General features: G+C 50.9%; 1 protein-coding gene across 7 annotated transcripts in view; it reads right to left on the bottom strand.

Annotated features, from left to right (window-relative positions):
- LOC105487633 (ribosomal protein S6 kinase A2) overlaps window positions 1–23683 on the bottom strand; it is a 460596-nt gene that overhangs the window by 40900 nt on the left and 396013 nt on the right. For all 7 annotated transcript variants that reach the window (XM_071096223.1, XM_071096222.1, XM_071096225.1 and 4 more), the window contains 2 exons: window positions 14961–15025; window positions 4073–4175 (listed from right to left, as the gene is read on the bottom strand). In XM_071096223.1, coding sequence (XP_070952324.1) covers window positions 4073–4175; window positions 14961–15025 — 168 coding nt within the window. The remainder of the gene's footprint in view (window positions 1–4072; window positions 4176–14960; window positions 15026–23683) is intronic.

Here is a 23683-nt window from a genome sequence, read left to right as displayed (position 1 = left end):
GCAGACGGATGACCCAGCACCCCACTGGTGCTTTTCCTGGGATAAGAAGCTTCATGGACCCGCACTCACCTTCAGTGTCCTGAACCTAGAGGCAGTCAGAGCCAGGTGTCGGCCCTCAAAGGGGCCAACAAAGGGGCCTTCACAGTCACCTCTGGTAGGTGCCCACACGACCCCTGGACTAAAGTGACCAGAGTTGGCTGTGTTTGGAAATAAACGCACCAGACTAGCAAAGCGTCATTAAAAAACCGAAGGCACACTGAGTGGTTTTTTGAAACTGAAATTCTGTAGTGCGACCCGGCAGAGAAGCTCTGAGCGGCTCTGCTTCCCATTACATGGAGCAGCTGGAGGAGGAGGTGCTCCTGCTATGCCGGGTTTGCTCTCTGCACAAAGTCTGGCTTTGAGGTCTGCCTCCTCCCAAAGATGCCCTGAGCTACCATGGGCCGCAGATTCTCCCCCAGAAAAATGAAATACACACGGCTACATCATGGTTTAAGAAATCTTCAAACCTGGAGGCACTTTAATGTCCTCCCTTAGGGACTTAGACTCAGAGTTTGAGCTTATTCTAGGGAATCCGCGGGAGCCACAAGAGTGTGAAGTGCTGGGCAAGGATTGGGAGTCTAATTTACAGCCTGTGGAGGAGTGTGTGCGGGGTGGGGGCACAGGCCACGTTAACTTGACAGATACAGTTTCATTGGTGAATGGAAAATCTGTAATTCCAGCAAGCAATGTCTTCTAACCAACCAAGAGGCATGGAAGACACAGCCACAACCTTCCGTGGCCAGAGAACTTATGCCTCTCCCCACATAGACCAAGGAGAGCCTGTGGAAAGGGTAAGAGTAACAGCAATCTACTGAAGGCCAAGTGGGTCTTCACTGAAAGTTAAGAGGCTGACATTTGGTCGTTGTGGCTAGCTAGTAAGGAAATGATAGGTGGCCTAAATAGAATTTAAGTACTTTATAATCACCTGAGGGATGCTGATTTTCAGCACAGTATTTAAGAAGAGCAAAAATGTGAGTTAGATAAAAGGAGATGTAGAATTACAATAATTACAAATAACCTCTCATGGTCCTGTAGATATTTCCTGATGTGTGGAGTCTGCCTGATCAGTTTTAAATCTTAGATTGGCATCTCCGGCTAAGTGGCATGCTTCAATGGGCAGTCAGCGTGTGATCAGGGAATAGAAACCAGCTTGAGCACTGGCTGAAGTTTAAGAAAAGACAAAAAGCCTAACTACAAGAAATTCCCATTGTGTGTCCAGTAAAGGATTTGTAGCTTATCCATTGCTTCAGAGTCACATTTCTACAGCTGCTCATTCACCCAGCCATGTGCTCAGCTCACATGCTTAGAAAATCCTACCCTCCTATACAAATCAGAATGAGTTTAATGTGTCTTTAGCACGTCAATTACTACCTACCTCAAAGGCAAACGGTGGTGGGATAAATTCAGTGAAACTGATTGGAGAACTAGAAACACTAAGGAATAAAAAAGCCAATTCTGAATAGCATTGGAGTACAATGTGTCTAATTATGTTTTCCTCAGGCTATTGTTAAAATAAAATGGAATTCTCTAGATGCTCAAAAAAAGCTTCTGCTTCCACTGGCCAACTAGGTTGAGGTTTAAATTCTTCACGGATAATATAAAAGGCATGTTCATGTGAATATCAGAGTTGACTGTACTAACATTTTCTTACCAAGCAGCACAAACATAGACTTTCTTTCCACATTTTAAACACACAGCCCCACACGGGAGCACCTCCCGAAGACGTGTGTGCATTCTGTTAGGGACCATATGGTCCTTGTGGACTCAGGGACAATGATCTCGTGGTCAGACCTAATTTCCTCTGAGCTCCTCTTACATTCAGGTCAACAATAGGTTGAGAAATATCATGACTTGCTTGGATGACCTGTGGGCAGAGTCAGGATGGAATCCCCAAATCCTGCCCCCTCTTTTCAAACTCAGAAACTGAAAAGTAATCCTGTTCTGTGAACTGGGTTAATTTTGTCAATGGGAAGGACCAACCCCAACGCACAAATACTTTCTAAGGAAGCTGAGAATGGGGTGAGGTGAAAATCCCACAATCACTTATTGGAGAGAGCAGACCCAGAAATGTTTTCCAAGGCAGCCTCATTACATCATGAATCAGTGATGAACCAAAGCTACAATGACAGTTTTAATTCTACCTGGGGACTGCAGGAGGACCCAAAAGAAGTAATTGAACAGTCAGTGGCATGACTCCCTAGTTAACAGTGCCCGGAATCAGCTTTCTTCCTGTTCTTGGTACCAATGTAGCCTGGGTCAGGACCTGGCCTAGGCCCATCAAAAGTCCCACTAAAAGCCCCACGACCCTCCCTATCTGCACAAGCTCACACCCACCTCAATGTACTCATCTGGGTATGGGAAACAGGGATTTCATCAACAGCCTGAATCTGGAGGAACAAAGTGGATTCTCTAACTTCATCTACTTGACATTTTGTGGTTGACCATCTATTTGCTTCCTGATTATCTTTTAAAAAATGAGAAAATTTCAGATTCAAAAGCAGTGAGAAAAAATACAGCAAATCCCTGTAGATCCAAAATGCAGCCTGGTCACCAGCTCTCTCAGGACTTGTCCTGCTTATGTCTACAGAAGGAGCTTGTGGATGGTTTTGTACATAACCAGCATACTGTTAGTGTTGTGGACTGAATTATGTCCTTCCCAAGTTCAAATGTTAAGGCCCTACCCCCCAGTGTAATTGTATGTGGAGACAAGACCTTGATATGGTTTGGCTCTGTGTCCCCACCCAAATCTCAGGCTCTGTGTCCCTACCCAAATCTCATCTTGTAGCCTCCATAATTCCCATGTGTTTGTGGGAGAGACCTGGCGGGAGATGACTGAATCATGGAGGCGGGTCTTTCCTGTGCTGTTCTCATGATAGTGAATGAGTCTCATGAGATCTGAAGGTTTTAAAAAGGGGAGTTTCCCTGCACAAGCTCTCTTTGCCTGCTGCCATCCATGTAAGATGGGGCTTGCTCCTCCTTGCCTTCCACCATGTTTGTGAGGCTTCCTCAGCCCTGTGGATTCATTAAACTTCTTTCTTTTGTAAATTGCCCAGTCTCAGGTATGTCTTTATCAGCAGTGTGAAAACAGACTAATATAGCCCTTTAAGAGAATAACTGAAGTTAACTGAGGATAAAAGTGTGGGGCCCTAATCCAAGAGGACTAGTGTCCTTATAAGAAGACAGAGAGACACCAGAGATCAATCTTGCTGTCTTTGCACACACAGAATAAAGGCCATGTGGGGACACAGCAAGAAGGCAGCCGTCCGCAAGTCAAGGCGAGAGCCCTCACCAGGAACCAACCCTGTTGGTATCTTGAACTTGGACTTCCAGCCTCCAGACTGTGAGAAAATAAATGACTGTTGTTTAAACCACCCAGTCTATAGTATTTTGTTATGACAGTGCTATCAGACCAGGATAATTACCATATAAAAAAGCAAACTTTAATTCATTAATATCCCAAAAAAGATAACTTTTAAAGGGAGCTGACGAGTTCTGATGAAATTTGCTAGACCCCAAGAGTAATTTCAGACACACCAGGAGACCAAATTTATGCATCCATTTGCTATGCTATTTAGTAGCTGATACAACTTTTCAAATGGGTTTCTGTTTTTTGCATGAATAATATCTATAGCTCACAAATCTACATACATAACTGACAGCCTTCCCTCTCTGTAAATGCACTTTTAATTGAAAGAGGGATTTTAATTGCCTCCAGTTTCTCTTCTTGCTCTTGCTGTGTGTCTCTCTGACACAGGAAGTAACTGGACTGGTGACTTGCACTAAGAGAATCCATAGGACACCTTCATCATTTCCAAGGTGGAGGTTGCGTAGGGAACAACAGAGAATTGGGGCTATCACTTAAATCTTTATCACTGAGCAGAGAAAACAACAACAACAAAAAAACCAAACAGAATGGACAGTTATTTTCCATGAAAACAATTCTTAAGCATGGGAATCTCTTGTTCCTAGATATCAGTCCCTAAGGGGTAAGGTGGGAGAAGCCACCGACAGAGGGAACCACTGTTGCACACACCTGTGGGCGTCCGTGCTGTGAACTCGGGGTCAAAGTGGAAGGTGTCCTCAGGCCTGCCCACTGCTGGTTTGAATGGTGGCTTGATCTCCTTCCGGAACAGCTTCTATTAATACAAGGAAAGCAAGACAGGGCACTGAGAATGCACAGACAACGCCACAGAACACTGGGGACAGAGAAACCTGCTGTGGGGAGGGAAGGACGTTCTTATCACAGACTGCATCGGCCTTGTGGATTACAAGGGATTTCTAAATACTCTGAAATATAGATGACATATAAAATATATGAATATGTGCAGTATTATAGATAATATAGCATAAATAATAACTATGTATTATAGAAAGATATCAAAAAGGCATAGTTTGAGGTATGAGGGTTTGGGGACATGCCAAGTGTTCTTCATTTTAGGGCAACAGTTTTCTAGTTTCTTCTTGGTAGTAGAATCTTTTTTTCCAGGTAAAATCATAGAGGACAGCCACCACTTGCCCCCACTGGGGACGGCAGTGAAGAGGCTGTGTGGCTCTCTCCTCCCTGCCCTGGGACTTTGGGGCTAGCACCATGGAACTTCAGCTCTGCGGGACACTGTAACAACGGCCGACCCAGATCCACCCCAGGGTGCTCTCTCGCCAGTGTCTCAGGGCCTGCGCTCTGGGGTCCTTGGCACCTCTGCCAGAAACCTGCCTTGGGTGTCAGAATGAGGGTGCCCAGGCTCCTCGACAGGAGGACGCCTGCATCTTCAGAGAACCAGCCCTACCCACGGCCCCCTCTGGGCCCAGACTTATTTCCCAAACAGGACCTTGGACAGAAGGCACAGAAAGTCCACAGCCCTCCGTGCTCCGGTCTCAGAGCTGCCGGCCTGACAAAGCTTTCCAAAGCTGAGATGTGTTGTTTCCAATCCTCTAGGGCAACAACACATTCTATTGGGATAATTCAATGTAAGGAAACAACGCACAGGTATCTGGAACCTGGCGTGGTCCTCAGGTGGGTGATGCTGTAGGTGGTGCTTAGACAGAGGGAACTGGGGGAGCCCAGTGCTGAGAGAAGTGGGGAGGGGGAGGGGCACTGGAGGGAGGCTGGGGCCTGGGGCCTGACCAGAAGGCTGAGCTGGGCAGATTCAGTAGAGGACGCTGAGTTTAGTCAAATCACCCTGATGACAGAAGGCACAGGCCATGCTAGTGTGCCGAGGGGCCAGCCTGGTAGTTGGTAGGGCAGCGGCAGGGCAGGGCCAGGCTGGGTCTTGCCCCTACTGAGCACGGGGTTTCCTTAATCCTGCCTGGCGAGGGTCCCTGCGGCGTTCGCGGAAAACATCTAGCCTGGGGTCCTCTCCTGGGCAGTTGTGCGTGACCTTCTGGAGTCAGGGACCCTCATGGCCACGCAGCTCTGGAAAATGGACATAGTGACTCCAGCTGAAACCTGTTCTACATCTCTCAAGGACATTGGAAAGCAAATTTCAACACCTCCTCCGATGAGGCCCAACGGGAAGGGAGAGGAGGGAGGAGGGAGGAAGGCATCTGATGTCTGGGTCCCACCTGGGGCACACCCTGCTCTGCTTATCCGGGAGCACCTGGGTCAGAGTCCAGGTCAGCAACCAGGACCCACAGCTACTGCAGGAGGGCCAGGTGCCAACCGACGCCCCCGAGCTCCCACGGGGGCTTATCAGGCAGCAGGATGTGCCCTGATTTACAAGAGCTCAGGGCGTGCACACGGGAGCCATCAGAGGAGAAACAGGATTGAATTCAGCCCCGAATTATTTGGCCATTTCCTGCCCTGGGTGCATAGTTTCCATCAGGCACTGAGTTACTCTTCAAGCCATTTTCAGAAATGAAAAGATGCTCCTTTCTGCAGTGAGGCACAGGACAGGTGGGAATAATCTCCCTGGACGCACGTGCTTGCCCGAGGAAGTCTCTTGAGCGGGCACGTCCAGGCCATCGGGTGCCACGAACAGGCCGGTGCAGCTCGTTCGCTACCCAGAGAGTCCTGAGAGCCGGGCTATTAAGAATCCTGCTGAAGTCAAAATCACATGCTCCCTCTGTGTGAGAGCGAGTGAGGGTGAGAGATGGAGAGAGAGAGAGACAGGGAGAGAGGGGGAGAGAGAGGGGGGTGGGGGAGAAAGAGATGGAGTGGGGAGGAGGGGAGAGAGAGGGAGGGGGAGGGAGGTAAGAAAGAGAGGGAGATGGAGAGAGAGAGAGACAGGGAGAGAGGGGGAGAGAGAGAGGGGGCAGGGGAGAAAGAGATGGAGTGGGGAGGAGGGGAGAGAGAGGGAGGGGGAGGGAGGTAAGAAAGAGAGGGAGATGGAGAGAGAGAGAGACAGGGAGAGAGGGGGAGAGAGAGGGGACGGGGGAGAAAGAGATGGAGTGGGGAGGAGGGGAGAGAGAGGGAGGGGGAGGGGGATAAGAAAGAGAGGGAGATGGAGAGAGAGAGAGACAGGGAGAGAGGGGGAGAGAGAGAGGGGGCGGGGGAGAAAGAGATAGAGTGGGGAGGAGGGGAGGGGGGAGAGGGGGATGAGAGAGGGAGATGGAGAGAGAGACAGGGAGAGAGGGGGGGAGAGAGAGGGGGCGGGGGAGAAAGAGACGGAGTGGGGAGGAGAGAGAGGGAAGGGGAGGGGGATAAGAAAGAGAGGGAGATGGAAAGAGAGAGAGCACACGCTAGCTCAATCCAGCACAGAGCCAGGCCTGCTTTTATTATGAGGAGGAATTTATTTACACAAGAGATTTCCATTAAAAACAAAATAAAATACAAACTGGTTGTCATGTATTAATTCTACTGTGAAGTATTTAGCTCTGGAACACAGGGGCCCACATGGCCCCTCTGGCTCCTCTCCTCCATGCCAGCTCTTCCTCCATCACCCTGGGGACCCATCTTGCCCACCCCTGCCCCTACCCCGCCACAGCCTCTGATAAAACATCCCCAGAGCCTGGTGCCCAGTGCTTCTTCGTGGAGGGGTTTTGCCCCCACTGGGACATTTGGCAGTGCCCAAAGACACTGCTGGCCGCCACAGCTGTTTGACTGCTGCGAGATCCCAGGGGGTGGAGGCCAGGGTGTGCAGAACCCACCCACCCATAACAGCGCCACCACACAGCATCGCACAGGTGCCACCCAGGCTGAAGCGGGGAGACCCTGGCCCTGCCTGCTTCCTTCTCTCTCTCACCCTTCCTGTCTTGTTTCTGCTCCAACCCTCGAAAGTGTAACGTCAACCAGCTTCTTCAAGGAGGACTGGATGTTGAGGTGACTGGCCACTGTCCTTGGAACCTCTTCCCTTCCCCATGGAAACCCCGGTGTGGCAGGGCTGCAGGCTCTGCCTGGCTTCCTGCAGGCCACATCCTTCACCCTCCTCATCCACCCATGGGGCACGCACCACAGCCTCGCTTCACACCAGCTGTCCAGGAAGGCACAGGCTCTATCTCTGACCACCCCGACTCGGGAGGCTCACGCCCAGAGGCTGTCACCTTCTCGCCTTCTGAGTCAGATCACAGCCCAGCACTGGTACTGCTGTGACCTCCTCTGGGCTGAGGCCATCCCACTCCTTTAATACGAAGTGTCTGCTGCGAAGTCAGGTAGCCGTTCCCTCCATCCCAGGACACTGCGCCTGGTGGCAGGGCTCAAACATCCCCTGTGCTCTGCCACATCTGTGCCTAGCCCAGTGCTGGGAGTCACCCGGGATGCCCAGTGAGGAGATCCTGAGCCCAGGTGGTCCTGCAGCACTTTTGTACAACACCAACAGCTCCTCCTCACATGGCGGCAGGAGGGAGCCCGCCTCTGCTTTCCCGTGCTTTCCACCCCTCAGCTGTGAGCCCAGGCTTTCAGCTCACAGACCCCAGCAAGACCAGAGGGAGGCATTCGTGTGAGAGTGGACGGAGCGCCTGCCGAGGGCCAGGGCCTGCCTTCTGTGCCACAGGAGCCTTCAGGCAACTGTCTACCCTGTAACATGAGTCCATGTGCCAACTGTGGCTGTGAACACAGCCTGTTCACTGGGGCCTCCAGACCACCATGCCCCATCTGCCAGAAGCTGCTGCGTTTTCACTGTGGTCTGGGCCAGACAGTGAGGTTCTGTGCAGGCCGCCTGGGGCTAACTGGAGTCAGTCACTTTGGCCATTGGACGGCTTCCTCGAGGCTTGCAGCAATCTTAAAGGCCGATGGATCAATGTCTTCCTGATGCTACATAAACATTTGGAAGTTGCTAATATGTGTTATTACTATGTATGCTTTTTCTTTCCATATGCAAACCTAAGAATGGGTTTGAGGCTTTGGGGGAGAAGTCATCTGGCCTCTTGCTTTGTATGTAAATCACTGCAGGCAGGGTTGTGTTGAGAGTGAAACAGCAGCAGCATCTCGCCTGGGATTCTGAGCTTGGTGAGACAGACACTAGCAGTTCTGCCCTGGATCCCCCCCCTTCCTGAGACTCTGGGATAATTCATGCCAAAACTGACAGAGAGAAAATGCAGTCTCTTGATCAAATTCGCCAGCACATTTAAAATCATCTCATTTGTCCCAAGATGTCAGAATGACACAGTGTGGCCACAGTGCTGAAACGAATTTCACAGGAAACAAGCACACGTGAGGAAGCCCGGAGCAGGCCCATCAGGATTCTATTTATACTAAAGACCTTCAGCTAAGTGAGAAGAGGAGAGAGAGAGCAACAGAAAAACGGTAACTGGGTGATGACATAGGAAACAGGTGCTAATTTGGGGTCTCAGACCCTAACATCTGCCTTCTGCAGACAGTTTTGGCTTCAGGCATTTTGGAATTAATACGCTCCAATAAGGCAAAGGGCACATTTATAGATTATTCCTAAAATAGTAACGCAAAACTATGCAGACCAGAAGACAGGATGGAAAGTGCCGCAGGAAGAATCGAAACGATTTTCAAAGCGTCAGGATGGGTGTGACAGGTCAGTGGCTCATGGAGCAGGACTGTGCCTGCGGTTTACCCGGCTGTAGGTGGGTCCAACAGAAGAAGCACCTGGACTTAAAAGCTGCTGAACCAAAGGGGGATGATTCGTCGCACAGAGTCCGTGCTGCGTTCCCTGAAGGGGAAGTGCTTCTGGTGTATATAATGTAGGCATAAAAGGATAGAAATCTCGCTACTGGCAATGGGAGCAACAGCTGCATGGAGACACCTGTGCTGTGAGGCCCTGACCTGCAGCCTACAGCTCCCAAACCCCCAAACCACTCTGCGCCATACTCTGCAAATACTCCACTTGTGGGCAAGACCACAGTGGACTGAAGACCCGGAACCCACCCTCTGCTCCTGCCAGGACACACAACAGCCAAGTTCAGGGCACACCCCACGTGCTGCCAGATCACCGAGCGACCTCGAGCTTCTCATTGTCCTGTGCCTCAGTCTCCTCTACAAGTCTCTCCCATCTCAGAGCATGACAGCTAATGATGTGCTTGGAAGGGTTTCAGACTGTGCAAAGAACATAAACATGAGTTACTAGTATTGATCATTAATAACCAATAGCAGTGATAATAAGGGTCAGTGCGACACTAAGGGTCTAGGCTCTGGACAGAGTTCCAGAAACAAAGATGTTCCTCTCCCCGATGACTGTGTGTCTCCAGCATCATCATTCGCTGCCTGTAAAAATATTTGCGGTTCCCTGGGTCCCCCTGCGAGGGACGCCAGGCTGGGCTGGGAGCCGTCCTCAGACTGGCTTGTGCTGTCTGCAGTGATTAACTTTTACGAAGCGTTTTTTGGGTTCGTGCTAATTCTGTGTTCTCAGCATGCTTCAGCCATGGGGGAAAAACCAACACAGCTTCTATCGCTGGCCTCTACTGTATCCTCTGCAGAGGTTTGTAGTCGATCATTAACTCGTGGCTTCTTACTCAGCTCGTCAAGCAGAGCTGGCCTTCAGAAGGAATGGCTCCCGTGTAGACATTCACTTGCTCATCTCTGAAGCTAAATTAAAAGGCAGCAGCCCACACCTCCACTGTTTCCACACTTACTGTCAGCAGATGGTCCTGCTCCAGCAGGCCACTGAAGACCCTGGGGACAGTAGTGGGATGACAGGTGTTTACTTTAAAAAAAAATAAAAATAAAAGATCTGCTGGCAGTATCAGGTCACAGACGGCAGCAGAAAGCAAAATAAATATCCTTATATTTTCCCAGTTGGATCCTGAGGCAAGCCCTTGGGTGAAGTACCCAGGCAGAAATCTAGCGGTTAGGAAATGTCTTCTCATCCTTCGTTACAGAGTGTCTGCATTGCAGAGGGAACGGCTTTTGGTGTTAACAGTTCTTGCAAATGAGGCTGAACTGTGGTGTTCAGCTATCTGAGCCGCTGAAAAGCAGAATGGGCACATCTCGAAAAATACATCACGAAGTAAAATTACCTCTTAAATAAATACCTTTAAACATCTTGCATTTTAGCCCCCGCTTTCTGAAGAATGGGTTGATGGCTTGCCTGGATGTGTTATTGGGGTTTGAGGTTAGCCATGAAGACACACAGGCTGCTGCTGGGGCCGCAGACACAGAAGAACACACGGGCAGACTCGACTCATGACAGAGGAGCAGCTGAGCCGGGGGACCACTGGACTCGTCCTGATCTTGACAGCTTCTAAGACCATCGTGGTCCTGAACACGGTGTTTTCATGTCCACACATCTTTGTTGGGAGCATCCTCCTTCTCCTCCTTCTGCCCCTCTGCTGGTTAATTCCACTTGCCCTCTTTCAGACATCATTTCTCTCTCTTCCTGCTGGCCACTTTCGCTGTGCATGCACCTCTTCCATTGGTGGATGATGGCGTTATGGGACAGCAGACTCCTCAGTCTGTGGGCAGCTGGAGGACGGGGCTCCGCCTTCCAACTGTTATGTCATGGACGTGGACACTTTGCTGGTGCACGACCCGGTGAGCACCAAGCGTTATTTATCAAATGTATGAATTAATGCAGAAGTGGTGTTTCTGAGCTCCTCTGCCACTCATGGGCTGTGTGGGTTCAGGGTACTGGGCAGAATGAGAGCCTGCCATTCCTCTAGCACTGCTGCCTGCCTTCCTCTGGAAAGTACAGACATGAAGTAAACATGTCTGGTTCTGATCAATCATAAGGACCTCTCTCAAATCCAAAACAAAGCCAAAATAAAATCAAATTAAGTGCTAAGAGCAACAAAAGGAACATCTCAGCCCTGATTCTAGTCTGATTACTTTGAAATGATGCAGAAATGCCACCTTCGTGGGCTGTGTTTGCTCTCCAACCACAGAGAGACCAGAGCACCCTGAGCAGAGGCACTGTGTAGAGAAGGCTCTTATTGCCACAGGAAAAAGGTAAGCTTCTGCTCAGAGCTCGCTGGACCTCAGCATTCTGCGATGCACAGTAATCTAATTTTTCATAGTTTTCCAGATCCATCGTATTGTTAAAATTCCAGGCATCTCACAAGGTTGTCTTAGCAAGTGTGTAAGCCCTTCTGGGCCATGCGTTCTTCGGAGTGGCTACACTCTTGGCTGAGTCCTCTGTGTTGGACTGTGTCACCTGGGGGTTTGGTGTGGAGTGACTTCTCTTTCCTCCCAACTGCAGCCCTCAAGGTCTCCCATCCCACGCTGCTGCCCTGCCCACCTGCAGCTCTCCCTCCAGTCCAGCAATCCTGGTTCTCCATTCTCCCAGGCATGGTCTTTAGAGGAAGGACTAGAGTGTGAGAGTGAGGAAATGGAGGGGGCAAGTCTCCCTTGACAGCTGTGACTCCTGTCTTGAGAGTCTCACTCATTCATTCACTGATTCACTCACTGACTCAGTCACTGACTCATTCACTCACTTATTCACTGACACACTGACTCATTCACTTATTCATTTGCTCATTCACTCATTCCCTCACTCATTCCCTCACTCCCTCATTCACTTACTCATTCACTCACTCCCTCACTCATTCACTCACTCCCTTACTCATTCACTCACTCACTCATTCACTCCCTCATTCACTCATTCCCTCACTCATTCCCTCACTCCCTCATTCACTTACTCATTCACTCACTCCCTCACTCATTCACTCACTCCCTTACTCATTCACTCACTCACTCATTCACTCCCTCACATACTCCCTTACTCATTCACTCATTCATTCACTCCCTCACTCATTCACTCACTCATTAACTCACTCACTCACTCCCTTACTCATTTATTCCCACATTTGTTCACTCCCCCACTCATTCACTCACTCATTAATTCACTCACTCATTCACTCACTCATTAACTCACTCACTCACTCATTCACTCACTCATTAACTCCCTCACTCACTCCCTTACTCATTCACTCACTCACTCATTCACTCCCTCCCTCACTCATTCACTCACTCATTAACTCACTCACTCACTCCCTTACTCACTCATTCACTCACTCCCTCACTCATTCACTCATTCACTCACTCCCTCACTCATTCACTCATTCACTCACTCCCTCACTCATTCACTCACTCATTCACTGACTCATTAACTCACTCACTCACTCCCTCACTCACTCACTCATTCACTCACTCATTAACTCACTCACTCCCTCACTCATTCACTCACTCACTCCCTTACTCATTCACTCCCTCCTTCCCTCACTAATTCATTCACTCACTCACTGACTCATTCACTCACACATTCACTCACTCACTAGGGATTCATCAAGTGCCTCCTTTGAGCCAGGCCCTGTTTTAGAGCTGTGGGTTACATCTCTAAGCCACAGATTCCTGATCTTGCAGCTTACATTCTAGTGGCAGGAGACAGAAAATAATAATAAACATCAGAAACACATGTATTATGAGGCAAGTCAGATAGTGATAAGGGATACGAAAACAAAGCAAGGCCAGCGGGCAGGGGTGCTGGAAGAGGAGCTGCAGTTTGGAAGAGCTGCAGGACAGGTCTCAAAAGACAATACTGAATGGAAGACTGGAAGGTGGAGACAAGTGAGCCCTTGGGGGACTTGGGCACGAGGGGCCTGGGAAGCCAGACCAGCTGGAGCCAGTGCTAGGGGGGGAACCTGTTCCATGGAGGCATGGGAAGAAGGCTCCATGAGGATGGGAGGGGTGACGCGTGGCTGTCCCGACCACTTTCCTGTGCTTTTCCATCTGTCCCCAGCTGCATCCTCTTCGTCAACAGTGTCCTCCTGTGACATGTGCAGACCCATCTGTCCACCGCCTTTCTCTGCCAAGTCATCACAAGCCCCACGGAAGCAGGACTTTGTTCCATCCATGGCTCTATCCCCAGCCCTGGAAAGTGCCTGCGACTGGGATGCCCAGCAGAAAGGGTTGGATAAATGGAGAAGCAGATCGTGCAGGGAGGAGCTATGTGGTCCCACCTTGACCACTGGCAGGTGGGGGAGGGGATGCAACATGTCGTGACCCCCTGAGGGGCAGGCGTCGGGGTTCTGGGCATGGTGCTGTGCTAACCATCCACAGGCTAACACCCAGGTCCTTCTCCATGAAACAGGCTTGTCTGAGATCTAAACGCCATGTACGGTGAAGTCTCCATAGAAAATATATTCCAACGCAGAGTCGACTAACAGTGACCTGAGGTGCCCGTCTGTGAGGTGGGCACAGCCTGAGCTTCTGATAAGCCTAAATTTTCAGGGAAGGTAAGTAAGAGACTCCAAAGGGAGGCCTTGGTGGTTTTCAATTCTTGGAGGTCCTGGTTTGGAGGCACAGATGTCCTGAAAGTTTGCATGCTTCTCTCTAATCTTACTTTTGAAAAGAAGTCTAATCTTACAAAAGTTCTTTAATCAGAACTGTAAAACCAGGCTGTAAAAAGTTATCACTCTTTCCCAGCTTGAGTGCTTTGCTGGGGCTCAGGCTGAAGGAAGAGGAGAACCGGCTGGTTTCATCCAGCACTGGTGTTACACATTCCCAGAGGAGAGGTCTGGGGCTGCAGGTGGGGCCCACCTGTCAACCACAGGGGCCACCTCTTCATGAAATGTGTGGAGGCCCCAGACTCCATGAGGACATAAAGAAGAGAGAGGAAAGGGAAAGCAGATAATAAACTCTATACCATAGAGGGCATTTACATCTTAAAAAGTATTCCATTAAAATCCTTTGAGGTTAATTTGTTAGGTCAGGAAAAGAAAATCCCAACATAATTGTTTTTGTGTTAACCCTAAGGAAAGAACTAAAAGCAACTGATAGGAAAGGAGGTATTGCCTTCCTCAGATGGAAAGAACAGCCTCCAAGTTTTAGCCGCGAGAATTCCCTGCGTGGGCGATACGTCAGATGCTGACAGCTTTACCACTTGGAGTTGGTGTCTTGGCAGAAATAGGCCATTGACACTTGTAGCTTGGTGAAAAGTGAGATACGAGAACTTCTTAGACAATGTCCAGCCTGGCCCAGAGAACCGGAAATGGCGGCTTTACTAGTAACTCCACTAACAGAAGCTCCAGTTTATTCTAACAACTCGGCACTTTTTTTTTGTTTGTTTTGTTTTTTATGTGACTTCCATGTGCGCATCAGCCTGACGAACGATGGAAAATGCAGTATCGAATCTGGGCCTGCCCGTAGCCCTAGCACTAAAAGGTCCTGGTTGAGCAGCTCATCAGGACTTTTGTCTGCTCAGCCCTTGGGGTTAGAAGACAATTGCTGCTGGAGCAATCGGGAACGTGCAGGGCTTCGAGAGGCCGGGGAGTGGGTGCAGGGAGGACAGAAACCTTGACAGAGGACAGAAACATCGACTTTGACGGGCAGAGGAGAGTAGGAGGAAAGCTGAGGGGACTTTAGGCCTCGAGCTGGAGGGAGGGGCACTCACATGTCGGTGCCTCCCAAGTTGCCAGCCCGCTCAGCAGGGTCCTGGGAGCTCCCTGCCTGCAGGTGGCTTCTCTGCATTCACCTCCGACCTACTTGTGACCCGCACACTGAGGACCCTTTGCGCCAAGCCACGATGTTCCCTCCACCCACTTCCATGTCATGCGTGTGCAGATGGGGACTGTGGCATGCAACTTACGTTCCAGTCTATGGTCACAAAGAAGGGATGGCGCTTAATTTCCTCCACTCCATCAATGCCAGCACCTGTCACAACAACACAGAGATGATCATCAGAACAAATCCAAGACGGGGTTCTCTGACAGTTTCCAATGCAGCAGTGTGGGGGGTGGGGGTGTGCAGAGGCAGGGCCGTGGGAAGGACCCTGTAGGCTGCTCACTCCTGCCCAGGGCACCTGCGCACCTGCCGATGCCCCCAGCTCAGAAAGCTACGGCTCAGCTCCGAGGGCTTGTGACGCAGAAGTGGCCTGGGGTTGGGGTGGGCGAAAGAGATGGTAAAGAGAGGCACGGGACAGGCCAGCCAGGTGCTGCCTGCTGCATGTGAGGGCTGCCTGGTACCCCCCGCCCTGTCACACCCAGGAGCTTGAGGTGCCTGTGAGTATGAGCACCAGGTGGACCTCCCAGGAGGCTGGAGGGGAAGGCACAGAGCAGAGCTCCTGGCAAAGCTGCCGCAGGGATTAACCAGGGAGGGAAGAATTCCAGGAAATGAAAGGAGTTGATAGGACTGAGTCCCGGAAGAAGGCGGAGCCCAGCCTCCGGCCAACCCCTGGCCACCCCTAAGCCTGCTCAGGCTGGTGACTGTTTTTACCTGGAGGCTACTTACAAATATCTCTGCTTTGTTCCGTTATTTCTACCTAACCTCCTGCCTTACTTTGTTGCTTACAATCCTAAGGCCCTGGGGCAGAAACGAGGGAGGGAGTAGTGGGCGGAGCACTGGGGGCCCTCTCGGGCAGCATGATTCTCTAACGGTGGATACATGTCTACTCATTTGCCAGAAATCATCACTGTCCCCCAGAATGAGCCCAGTGTGGACAAGGCCTTTAGTCAGTAGCTCAGATCATCGGCTGCAGAAGCGCGCCCATTCACGAAGGCACTACTTTTAGGGAAAGCTGTGGGGCAGGGAGTGAGTGGTCTGTGGACACTTGCTGCAGTTTCTGTTCAGTTTTTCCGTAAACTTAAAACTGTTCTGAACACGAAGTCTATTCATTCAAAACAAAAGGTCATAAAGCTCTAGGATTCTGTTTTCTCCAGGATGGGACGGCCGCAGAGGAGCCCGTCCTCCTGGGTCACGAGTCCGAGAAGAGGCGGGCTTGGCTGGAAGCAGCAGCGGTGGCAGTGGCCGGGGAATTCCTGCCAGCTCCGGGCCTAGGTCTGGGGAGGGTCTGATCCCTGGGGCCCGGCTCCTCTGTTCTGCAAGCTGTGTTCCTTTCCGCTGCCAACTCCTAACGGCCCTCCTCCAAATCAGAGCCTCCTGTGCCATGCATGCCCCTTTGTGGAGCCCCCCTCACGTCCAGCTCTCACTCCTGTAGTTAAGGGAAGGGCGTGGCTACCCAGGGATGCTGTGGTCAGCACAGGCGCGGCCCAGCCTGTCCTGCTATGAAGCTGGGCTGGGGTGGCACAGGTCACCGCGAGTCACAGGAGACGGCACCATTGTGGGCTGGACCTGGCCCATGTCCTGGTCCCTCCTCCCCCTCCATTCCATACTCTGGGCATACTGTGGGGGCGGCTCGGGAGCTGTGGTGGCCTCGGAAAGCCCCTCTAGGTGGTCAATGGCCCGGAGACAGTCCCCTTACCCTGGAACCTTGGCCAGGGCCACGGTGCTAGGAAAGAACCCACAAACTAAATGCCCCTGAAGACACTCTCAGTTTCGCGTTATTCACAGTTTGACGTGAAAGTCCACCTACAAGGAATTAGAGGAAGGGCGCACATTCAGGAGTTTCTCCTTCCATGAGGACGCAGGCTCACAGGACAGACATAGCACACGGACATCTCAGTCATCTGATGCACAATCGCTGTTCCCATTTTACAGACGAGGAAACTGAGGCTGACGCAGGTCAGGTAACTTGTTCAAAATCAGACCAGAGGTTACGAGTTATGGGTACCAGCTTTGGAGGCACATCTCTGAAACGTAGCCGAGGTGCCCGACCTTCTGAAATGTCTTTCCCCTGACTCCCTGCTGAGGCCTCTCCGGGTTCCCCGGTCTATCTCCTTTGTTCTCCTCTAAAGTCTGAGCCCAGGGATCTGATCCCAGGCCTTTGCAATCACAGCAGCTGGCATGAGCCTTCGCAGGCGCACCAATGGCTGCTGTAATGAAATTTCCAGAGTGACAGTCTGACTTCCAAACAGCCCTCCCCACGCACCCATCCTGTGTGCAGGCCTCCTTTGATGATGACCAGAACTCCGGGTTGAAGAGTCCTTCTGGTCATGATGATTAACAGGAAGACCTTCCTCTGAAGTGTGCCTCTCCCCTACTCTTTCGTTTGGTGACTGTTGGATGCATGGCCAGAAGGACTGTCAAAAGACTGGTGACTGGAACAAACAGTTCAGAGGCCCTGGTACACGCAGGGCTGTGGCAACTTGTTGGCTGTACTTCTTTGGAGGATCTATTTCACATTTTGTACCCACTGTATTTCCTTCTTATTCATCATTTGCAAATATGGTCTGCAGGAGTTTTAGAAAGTGAGGCGCAGAGGAAATACAGGTATTTGTATAACTACTATCTAACTGGTATGTGCTGGGTTTACCTGGATCACTGAAGTCAACACATTTCTATCTTTACCTCCTTTCCCCCAAGGCAGTAAGATTTTGCACCATGTTCGTATTTTAAGGCCTCAGCAAAAAGAGTCGACAAGGGAATAACACTCTGGTTATTACTAAAAAATTACAGGTGTTCCAGTTATAGGGGGGAAACATGAAATAGAAGGAGGATTTGTGCACTCAGTGCTTTGAAACCTGCGTCAACCCTCCCAGGGCAGTCAGGTTTATTATTTTTGTTAAAATAGGTGACTTTGCACTCGGCTTCCCTTTTTTATCTACACTGAACACACTGGACAAACGACGGTGAGCGGAGTTCTGGGCGGGGAAAATTGGAAAGTATCAGGCTGATGCTGGAATCATGGCTGACTCGTTATGGGACACGGATGACACGCACTGAAGGCCTTCCTTGGTTCTAGAGGACTGCTGCCACTCATCTAGATCACGAAGCACTGACAAGAACAGGGACAGAAACTGCAAGCACAGAAGGCCGGAATTCCCTCCTGTTAGGCTAAGGGATTTGTCAGTAAGTTCCTTAATGCAGGGTAAATAGGAGTTCAAGGTTCAGGAGAACAGAAGATTCAAGAATCACACTTCTTCTCTGTAGTAATAACACCTAATCCTGTTTGTTTAAATGGCTTGTGGTCTATCTCCAAATTGGGGCACCACCTAAAGTGTTTATCTGGGTCTGTGTCTCCAATTGCTGTGCTCCGGTTAAGGGTGTAATTCTGCAACCAGTTGGAATTCTCACATCAATGACTAGTTTTAAAGCGCAGTGCACTGCCTGTGAGAGGATTTATTTATTTTTTTATTTTGGGGGGACTCATTCTGTCACCCAGGCTGGTGTGCAGTGGCATGATCACAACTCACTGCAGCCTCAATTTCCCGGGCTCAGGTGATCCTCCCAGCTCAGTCTCCTGAGTAGCTGGGACTACAGGCATGTGCCACTACACCAGGGTAATATTTTACATTTTTTGTAGAGATGGGGTCTCACCATGTTGCCCAGGCTGGTCTCAAACTCTTGAGCTCGAGTGATCCACCTGCCTGGGTCTCCCAAAGTGCTAGGATTATAGGCATGGGTCACTGCATGGATGATTTATTCTTTCATTGCACCGATTCTATCCAGCTCTTCTACTTCATATTTTTCACAAGGTAAGCCATTCATTTCATTGTAGGGCTTCTAAATTCTCAGTAGGTGATTCCCAAAGGGTTTTGGTATCTGCCAAAAATCTGTGCATTGTGTCTTTATATCTACAGAGAGCTTTGGGGGATGGTTAATTCATGGTTTGGGACTCCTTTGCAGTATTTTCATTTTCGTTGTTTTAGAGTCACACAAACCCATCTCCGACACTTCTGGGAACATTCAGTAGAAGCTTACTGGCTGCCTCCTGAGGTTTATTACATACTGCAAGCTTCTCCTAACTGGCCCACCACGTCCAGCCTATAACCGTCCGGGGCAACTTCCATGACTGATTTAAATACTAGGTCTGCTTTTCAACTTGTTCATCACTTACAGGTTATCTATACATTATGTGTTTAAAGGTTGTTGTTTTTTTTCTTTTTTTTTTTTTTTTTTGCCAATTTGAAATTTCATCTATTTCATGTTTACACCCTTTGTCAGGGAGTCGCTTGTGTCTCACAGGACTCAGCCGGTTGGGAGTCAGGGATAGGCTGGGGGCTCAGGCTTGAGCGGTGCGGGAGTGAGATCTCCAGACAGGCCCTGGACATGGGTCTCTAGCAGCTCCCTAGGGCTGGTTTGGGACTGACCAGCTCCAGGTGAGGGTGAGGACTATCTGCCTGGCCTTCAGCAACCATCAAAGCCTGGCTTACGACAGGCAGTCCCGGCAATGCCAGCGGAAACTGGGGTGAGGACCAGAATGGGCCACATTTGAAGTCATTAAAAACACATCATCTGGGCCGGGGGCGGTGGCTCAAGCCTGTAATCCCAGCACTTTGGGAGGCCGAGACAGGCGGATCACGAGGTCAGGAGATCGAGACCATCCTGACTAACACGGTGAAACCCCGTCTCTATTAAGAAATACAAAAAACTAGCCGGGCGAGGTGGCGGGCGCCTGTAGTCCCAGCTACTCCGGAGGCTGAGGCAGGAGAATGGCGTAAACCCGGGAGGCAGAGCTTGCAGTGAGCTGAGATCCGGCCACTGCACTCCAGCCTGGGCGACAGAGCGAGACTCCGTCTCAAAAAAAAAAAAACAAACAAACAAACAAAAAAAAAACACATCATCTGGAGATCGGTTCTGGACAGGAAAACAGTAACGAGAGCAACGGGAAACCCTCTGGCCGTGCAGGAGCTGTAGGCGGCAGGTGTGCTGTAAAGACAGCAAGCCCGGCTTAAGTGATGGGCGTTGATTCGCTGCGCTATTTTTATGCTCATCAGCACTTCACATTCCTTTCTAACCTTTCCCTCACTTTAAACGTTCCCCTGGGAGTCTCAGAATATCTCAGGAGTTTCTAGGAGAAGCTACAGATGCTCATTAGGAATGAGCTAGAAAGCTGTCAGCTTTGGAAAAAAAGAAGATTTGGAAGTAGGCTCAGGAAGTTTTATACTCACTACAACTCCTCCTGTCCGGGGAAAAGTCAGGACATAACAAACACCGGTGCTGAAAACCCCAGCAGGTCCCGATCTCAGCGCAGGACACATTTACAGCTGTTTCTAGACATCACCATGGTATAAACTTCTATCAGAAACGGAAGTCACTTAAGCAATGAGAAGCAGCAAACACCACACCCAGGGTTTAGCCCTACAAAGCCTGTTCGGCAGAAGCATCGCCCACATCTCCCAGCCTCTCCCGTCTCAGCCGGCAGCAGCGCCAAGCGCAGAGGGACCGAATGTCCTGCTGAGCCTGTCTGTGCAGAGCTTCATCCCAGAGCTTACTCCTGATGCTGCCTTGGTCCACGCTTACAGGGTGCGGTGCCGAGGGCGCTGGCCTGGAGCCCCTTTCTCACTTTTCTTTTATTTTGTTCTTTGAAATTCCTGAATTTGCAAATCACTCAGAGTCACCGAGTCTTCCACCTGGGAGGCCCTTTCCTTGCACAGACAGGAAAGCAGAGAGCCCAAGCAGGGGTGTGACCCTCCAAGGCCTCTATCGCGGCATGTGCCCACTCCCTGCTGCCAGCCCCAGCTTGTGGTCCTTCTGCTTAGACTGGCTCATCCCACGCTGCTAGAGCCACCCCAGGGTCTTTCTGTAATTCACAACCACACAACCACCAGAAAAACAGTGCTAAGAAATAAGGCTGGTGTCCCCTCAGCTGCATCCTGCAGAGCCCCCATGGCCACCACACCCACCGCGTGCTCCCAAGCGTGGCCCGGCCTCCAGCTGCTCTGTCTCCTCTCCACTCACCTGCTGCCCAGGCATGGGGATATCACAGAGTCACACGTGCCTCTGGGTGTGCCATTCTTCCTCCTTTCCTCCTACTACTTCCTGTGGCATTTCTTGGGCCTAGACGGCCAGCTCCCCCTGCACCCCGTCCAGCATCCGGCACGTCTTCTGAGACCCAACCCAGTGCCCCCACTCAAATAGATCAGTGGCCCTAAACTAGTGGCCTCTGGAGGTCAGTGGCAGTGCCGTCCACCTTCCTAAGCCAGGACCTGCTACGGGCATTCAGCACACGTTCACTGAACAGATCACACACGAAGGCTGGGGGCTTCAGTCTAGAACTCTTTTGAATGAAGACATTTTATCTTCACGGGATGTGGAGGTGGGAGAAATGCTAGTCTTAGACTCAGATGCCAAGGAGCCTTTAGCAACTCACAAGGGGGCAGAGGGCCGTTTTCTCACCTGCAGAGCATAAGAGAGGAACGAGATGAGTCTAGTTCTGGTAGTCTGGACATGTATAAACACATTATGCCATCTCTTCCAGCTGTAAATATCTGTGCAGAAACTCTGGGAGGGGTCAACTCCCCCAAATTCATATGCTGAAGCCCTAATCCCCATTGTCTCACCATGTGACCGCATGTGCTTTTGCATACCTGGGTCACTGCAGGTATGATGAGCCCAGCATTAGCAGGGCAGACACTTATCTCCTATGACTGCTGTCCCTAGAACAAGGGGAACTTTGGACACAGACCCACACGGAGGAGAAGGCCACATGGAGACAGAGGCGGAGGTGAGGGTGTGGCATTCACAGCCAAGGGTGTCAAGGCTGGCCAGCGAGGCCCTGGGTCTGGGAGCAGCCAAGGCTGGCCAGCGAGGCCCCAGGGTCCGGGAGCGGTCAAGGCTGGTCAGCAAGGCCCCGGGGTCTGGGAGCGGCCAAGGCTGGTCAGCAAGGCCCCGGGGTCTGGGAGCGGCCAAGGCTGGCCAGCAAGGCCCTGGGGTCTGGGAGTGGTCAAGGCTGGTCAGCAAGGCCCTGGAGTCTGGGAGCGGCCAAGGCTGGTCAGAAAGGCCCTGGAGTCTGGGAGTGGTCAAGGCTGGTCAGCAAGGCCCCGGGGTCTGGGAGCAGCCGGGGACACATTCCTTTCAGTGGGAGCACAGCCCTGCAGCCTTGAGCTTGGACCTCTGGCCTCCAGAGCTGTGGGAGGACACGTTTCTGTTGCTCAAGCTGCCCAGTTCGTGGTTCTTTGTCATGGCTGCCCCAAGAAACTCACACAGAGGGGCGGCCAATGAACAGCTCAGTGTTCACTGTGGTCCGCCGGGCATTAGAGACGTGTGTTTTTATCCGCGTTTCTCGCTACACTATGCGCACACAGAGGGCACATTTTTCCTTTGATTTCCTAATTTCTAGCTTATTGCTTTGCCCACTGATCCCTCTGTCATCTGGACTGGATGGAATCGTCTGGGAATCCAGAGGCTTCCCACTGATGGGGGCTCATTAAGGAAGAGGCAGGGGTGAGGAGGTCGGGAGGCAGAGAGGGGTCCCCTCCCTCCCTGGCGGAGGCCATAGAGAGGAAGAGTCTACAGCTCGAGGGGACTCACACTAGGGGAGACACCAAGAGAGGGCAGGTGGGAGGCGATGAAGGCGCATTCGCCCCTCCTCCCAGCCCCCAGATTGGGCCCTGAGGTCCTGTGCAGCGCAGTCCAGGGCGGGAGAGCTCTGGCATTGAGAGCTCTTATCCGAGAGGCTCAACACAGGGGAGGCTGGAGGTGTGCGATTGCCTTGCATATCAATGCGAGGGCCCAGGGTTAGAACGAGGCCTCTAACAGCCACCAGTTCCCCAGATGGTCAAAGGGAGAACTCAATTCCAGGCTCTTTTGGAGGAATGAGAATAAGGCTCGCGGCAGTCAGAAGCCGGGGGGAAGTTCCAGTCACAAAACCAGCTGTCTGTGCAGGTAAAGATGACTCTGCCCCACCGGGTTTTCAGACTATCCGGCTCCAGCTCCTCAGGCAACTAAATCCAGCGCCCTCCCTGGATAAAGGCTGGGCAATTAATTCTGACTGTAGCTTCTTCACGCCGAGCCTGGGCATCTTAGGTTGTAAATACACCTGTGGGAGGGTCTACAGCTCCTCAAAAGCTTGATGATAACTCACTTAGACACAGTTTGAAGGGCGATCTCGGCCCGAGGTGAGCCGTTTTCCATGCTTGGGTGAGCTCCGGGGGACTGGTATCTTTTAACCAACACCCATCGCTACTTTTACTTAACACTTCTTTTTATAACTTACACAGCCTTCCATGATAGTGCATGCAGACTGACCTCACTTTTCAATACTCATATAGTATCCCTTGTGTAGACGACGGTAATTCAGTGAACTGTCCTTGGGTGATGTGGATTTCAGCTTCTCATCTCTCTCTGTGCACTTGTGTGAATATATTTGAAGGATATATTGTTTGAGGTAGAATTACTTGGGTGAGATGCATGTACTTTAGTTTTGTAGAGATTTTTCAGGTCGACTTACGAAAAGTGGGACAAACACACCCCTTCACCCGGAAGTTGGGAAACTGCTCTCCAAATGTGTGCCTCTGCGCTGACTTTAACTTGAGAGGTAAAAATGGGCTAGACCTCCTCGAAGATAGTAAGGACATGAAATATCACGAAGAACTGTACAGGTACTGGCTGATTCGAAAGCACAAAAACATTCATGGAAAGCAACAAGCGGCATGCTTTAAATAGCTCCTCCATAAGACAGGGAGGGCTTTAGGAAAAATCTGCAACTCTCGCTAGATGTTTTGGATCTTATATTCCTTAAGATTGTGATTT

This window comes from Macaca nemestrina, chromosome 5 (genome assembly GCF_043159975.1).
Source record: "Macaca nemestrina isolate mMacNem1 chromosome 5, mMacNem.hap1, whole genome shotgun sequence".
Taxonomy (NCBI): Eukaryota; Metazoa; Chordata; class Mammalia; order Primates; family Cercopithecidae; genus Macaca; species Macaca nemestrina.
Note: the sequence above shows the minus strand (reverse complement) of the source record. Positions and strands in the feature narration are given on the sequence as shown.